This window comes from Eurypyga helias, unplaced genomic scaffold (assembly GCF_000690775.1).
Source record: "Eurypyga helias isolate BGI_N326 unplaced genomic scaffold, ASM69077v1 scaffold16336, whole genome shotgun sequence".
Taxonomy (NCBI): domain Eukaryota; kingdom Metazoa; phylum Chordata; class Aves; order Eurypygiformes; family Eurypygidae; genus Eurypyga; species Eurypyga helias.
The window spans coordinates 49,756-54,541 of NW_010258682.1; the positions used below are offsets into that span (position 1 = coordinate 49,756).

Below are 4,786 nucleotides of genomic sequence, written 5' to 3' on the forward strand. Positions count from 1 at the left end.
AATCCAACTGTGTTTATGCTTAGAGGGAGCAGGTCCCACAGGATGGGATCTTTGCTTTCTCCCTGTATGTGTTCATATAGCTCAGGAGCAACCGACCAGCTAAACAGGCGTAACAGCTCCTGGTGCTTTTGGTTCACACTGCTGCTAGTAAAGTGAAGCATCTGTGTGGAACTTCCTGGTCCATGTTAACACAACTCCGTTTGGATGTGTTTGCAGGCTTTGAAAGCAGATTTGGTCCCTTACCTTCTAAAGCTGCTTGAAGGTGTCGGTCTGGAGAACCTGGAAAGCCCATCTGCAACAAAAGCTCAGATCGTGAAGACTCTGAAATCCATGTCTCGCAGCCTGCAGTACGGAGAGCAGGTAGGTGCTGACACGTCCCTGCCCGGGCTTGGCACGCCCGAAGGTCAGACTCTGGCATCAGCCCTGTCTTGCCACAGCCCTGTTCTACCCACGGCAAGCGGCTGCTTTTCCTTCTTGCCTGTCTGGGGAGTGAGGGGGAACGTCAAGCTGCCAAATGACTTTATGAACCTTCTGCATTGGGTGTTCAGCTGCGCGGTTCAGATGAAAAAGCAAGTTGCTGCAGTCCCCTTAGAATGTGCAATTCTGTATCACAGCCCGGACCGCTGCCGTGCTGTTCGGTTCAGAAGGGTTTGGCTGTAGAAAAGCAGTTTGCTCCCCCGGAATGTGACAAGTGTTGCTCGCTCACTGTGTTTTTCTCTTCACATGCTGTAGGTAAATGAAATTCTGTCCCGTTCTTCTGTGTGGAGTGCCTTCAAGGATCAGAAACATGACCTGTTCATTTCTGAGACGCAAACAGCAGGATACCTCACAGGTCAGCAACCTTTTCCTAGTCCTGCCCTGGATCACGCTGAACTGTTTCTTAATTGTCAGACCTGACTCGGGAGAGTGTTTATCCTCAGGAACTAGTGCCATCGTGTGGCCTAAGCATTCAGTACTGTGAAAATGCAGCAAGATTGTTAAAGCACTTACCAAAAGCCAAATGTTGGGGTGTGTTTGTGGTTGAGAATGTATTTCTCTGGATAGTCTTTGCTGTGCCTGCTTCTAAAATGCCAGAGCAATGGAATCTGGACACCGGAAGTACCCGGTAGCGATAAAGCAGGGATGTAATCAGAACTAACAAATGACGTAACTTTCCATGCTTTCTTAGGATTAGTCTGCTTCTAGAAAAAATTGTTTTCCAAGGCTGGGTGAGGAGGATTAAGCTGTTGTCAGAATCACCTAGGCCATGTTACTTGCCACGGGAGTTAGGCCGCTGTAGCTGTGCTGGAACAGCCTGAACGTTGAGCTCAGCGGTGAGGCCATGTTTCAGTCAGCCCTGTGCACTGGCAGGGCCCTTCTCTGCTGGGAATGGCCTCGTGCCTGCACTTGGAGTGTGTGGCACGTGCTTGAATCCACCTGTGGTGCACCCCGGGGGGGGCCGCCTTGGTCCCGCCAGCAGCACAGCAGAGCGTCCGGGCTGCGCGTGGCACGTGCACGCAGAGGCCAGCAGCTGAGGGGAGCTCCCCTGTCAGTAATGGCACGGTGTGGAAATAATCCTACAGCAGTTAACTCATAGCAAACCAGATTCTGGCTCTTCCTTTGCTCGAGTGCAGCGCTCCGTAGACACCTCTTTAGTGACTGCACCCTGACTTTTCACAGTCCAAAACTCCACTATCCCACGTCACCTGCTCTCGCTGGAAATCACGTATGTAAGGACACTAATGAGCTCTGCCTAAAGCAGCACGTGGGGCAGACGGACTCCTCGGTAGCTGCCAGGCAACAAGGCAGCGGCGTTAGAGTTTAGCTGCCCGGGCACTGCTTGGAAGTCTTCCGTGGCCAGTCAGCGTGAACGCTTCTGTGTGCCGCAGGGAACTTTCTCTTTCCACCCCGCGAGGGAAGCTGCTGAGCGTGAGTTAATGCGGTGTAAATCAGCTGGCCATGCAGACAGGAGAGGGCTTCTTGCAAGGTATGAGCATGTATTCTGAGGAAATGGAGTGAGAGCCTCTGAGGTCAGGAGGCTGATGTGCTAGAAGCAGATGCTTAATATTCTGACGGTAGGTATATTGGAACACTTGATGCGTTTTGCCACCCAGGACTCAGTGCTTTAGCTCTGCACAGGCCTTTTCTGTTAGCTGCACCATCTAGTGCCACTTTGACAGAGAACGCTCGATTCGGTCAGTGCTGAATTTCCTTGGTATTTTATAAATACTGTAAATTAGAACTGGGAAGTCAACGCTGGCTGACCGCTGGCCAGGAACTGACGCTGTGCCAGAGGTTGCCAGGCTTGAGCCTGGGGCACTACAGCTCCCCAGCTGCCTTAAGGCCTGTGCTGTGTTAAATTCCTTCACGTGTAGGTGCTTGCGCACGTAGAATGACGGTGCTGTACAAGTGCCAAGTGTAGGTGGGAAACCGAACAACAAGCTTTTTTTTTTTTAACCTGCTTTATCTTGTATTCTGCCTTATGTCTTGCTTCAAATTGCTTTGCTATTTGCACTTCCCTTGAAACTTCCCTTGCCTATTTCTCTTCCCTCAGGTGTCTCCTCTCCTTCCCTTCTAACTGGCAGCAGTCCCCTTCACCTGAGAAGTGGGCTTTAGATCTGCTCTGCCAGGCAGCTTGCTAACTTCTGTGTAGCTCTCTAAAGCAGGTAGATACCGTCTTGCAAACCGCACGCTGCCCTCGCTGCGTTCCACCGAACAGATGCGTGTCCCAGAGCCGTGCGCCCCCAGACTGCGGAACACCCGTACGCTTGCCGCCTTCAGGCGGGGGGAGCAGGACGTTCACAGCTGCAGGAGCTGAACTGCTGAAGTGTTAGGAGCCCTCTGTGATGGGAGAGCTTGAGGGACGAGGGAGCTAGTGGAACTTTTGCGTCAGGATGTGTAGGGGAGCAGGTCTGGCTCTCGTGCTCGCGGTGGTGCTGTAGGACGGCGCAGGGAGACAAACCACCCTCAATTCTGGAATGTGAGGGGGCAGCAGGTCTGGGAGAACTTGGCAAGGATGACTTTACCGGGGGAGGGCGCAGGAGCCAGCAGGACTCGGTGCGTAGGTCAGCAGCGCGGGCCGTAGGACGAGGCCAAGCTGACGCGGGAGCACGTTGGGGGCTGGCGGGTTCCTGCAATCCATCAACCCGGGAAGAGGCGCTGCTGAGGTGCTTCTGGCCGCACCACAGGGCTTTACCGCACCTGTGGAAAGCATCTAGGTGACAGAGCTCTACACTCGGAGCTCTGGGGGAGAGGGGCTTCGTCTGCAGCGAAAAGCTGACCGCCTGCCCCTGGAGTAACCAGCACAGGGTTTAGGAGTTCTGGATCTCCCCTAGGGAGCTGGTGTACTCTGAGGGTGCTGTTGCTCTCCCTAACTGAAGACAAGCTGCCTAGACACAGGGAAGGCCAGTTTGCTCCTTCACGGAGCTGAAGTCTCTTTACACGTGCAGCTGGGAAAACCTTTGCAACGCTGAAAGCATAGAAGTGGTGCCCAGTAGTGGAATGCATGCCTGAACTCCCTGCACTTCTGCCGCGGGTCCTTTCCTTGGCAGAGGAAGGCCACCCCCTCTACTGCCACTCCTGTGGTGGACAGTGCTGGGGGTCGGGGGTCTCCTGTAACGCAGGTGACATGTCAGAACAGAGAGTGCTGAGCAAGTCCAGAGAGGTTGCCCAGGGAAGCTGTAGATGCCCCATCCCTGGAAGTGTTCAAGGCCAGGCTGGAAGAGGCTTGGAGCAACCTGGTCTAGTGGAAGGTGTCCCTGCCCATGGCAGGGGGGTTGGAACTGGATGGTCTTTAAGGTCCCTTCCAACCCAAACCATCCTGTATGTCCAAGTGTGGCCTCCACAAGCTACTCCACCAAGTGGGCCAAAATGCCTTAATTCCTGTGTTCCTAGATTCCAAAGCTAAACCCTTAAATGCTCGTTTAAGGTGTGTGCTTGACTCAGAGGGTGTATTTGAGTATTACCAGAGGGAATAAAGCTGTTCAGTCGCTCTTTGGAATCACCAATGTTCTGTTTTCTTCCCGAAAAGGCCCTGGAGTCGCTGGTTACCTTACTGCAGGGACGACATCATCCGTAATGCCCAACGTACCACCCCCGGTAGACAACGAAGTGGGAGATGTCAGCTAAGGACGGAAGTCCTTGTGGAAGGAGCCAAAGGCAGACTGGCCAGTGACGAGGAACTGCACTTTCCTCCAACACGTTGAAGTGAACTTACTGCCTTTCCAAGTGTTTAACGACAGTGTTACTCCTTTTTCTATGACTCTCGGTTTTTTGGTTGCTGGTTTGTTTTTGGTTTTTTTTAGGAAGAAGTCAGTGATTCTCACTCTCACACGGTAACCCCAGACAGAACTCTGTGGATCAGCTGAAATGGGTACACAAGAAGTTTTTTTTTTCTTGCTGTACGTAAGCACATTTTGTTCCTTCGTATTTGTTTACAAGACTGTGAAACAAACTTTCCTAGTTTTTATATTTTATGAATTAGCATGACTGGAGTTGAGCTACAGTCTAGAGGCATTGGGCTAAAATCACTCGGACCTCACTGACCCCCCACTAAAAGGGCATCCCTCTTCCCCCCGGTCCGACGTGCTCGCTCCCGTGGAACACGAGGCGCGGAGGGTCTGTCCCCGTGCCAGTTGGCTCACGGCCGTAACCATTAACGTTCCCTTCCCCCCGAGGGCGACCCGCGTTAGACATTCGTTACGTGTAACCGGCTTGACCAAACTGACGAAGCTTCAGCAAAAAAAACCCTTAAAGTTGACATGTTATGTAAGAAATCGGTGTAATTGTGAGATGTTCTATACAGTAT

General features: G+C 52.5%; 1 protein-coding gene across 1 annotated transcript in view; it reads left to right on the plus strand.

Annotated features, from left to right (window-relative positions):
- Positions 1 to 4,242, plus strand: part of DNAJC13 (DnaJ (Hsp40) homolog, subfamily C, member 13) — a 47,219-nt gene extending 42,977 nt beyond the window's left edge. The window contains exons 53-55 of the mRNA XM_010154443.1: positions 217 to 360; positions 733 to 832; positions 4,010 to 4,242. Of these exons, the coding sequence (XP_010152745.1) occupies positions 217 to 360; positions 733 to 832; positions 4,010 to 4,107 (342 nt within the window). The 3' untranslated portion in view covers positions 4,108 to 4,242. The remainder of the gene's footprint in view (positions 1 to 216; positions 361 to 732; positions 833 to 4,009) is intronic.
- The last annotated feature ends 544 nt before the right edge of the window (positions 4,243 to 4,786 follow it).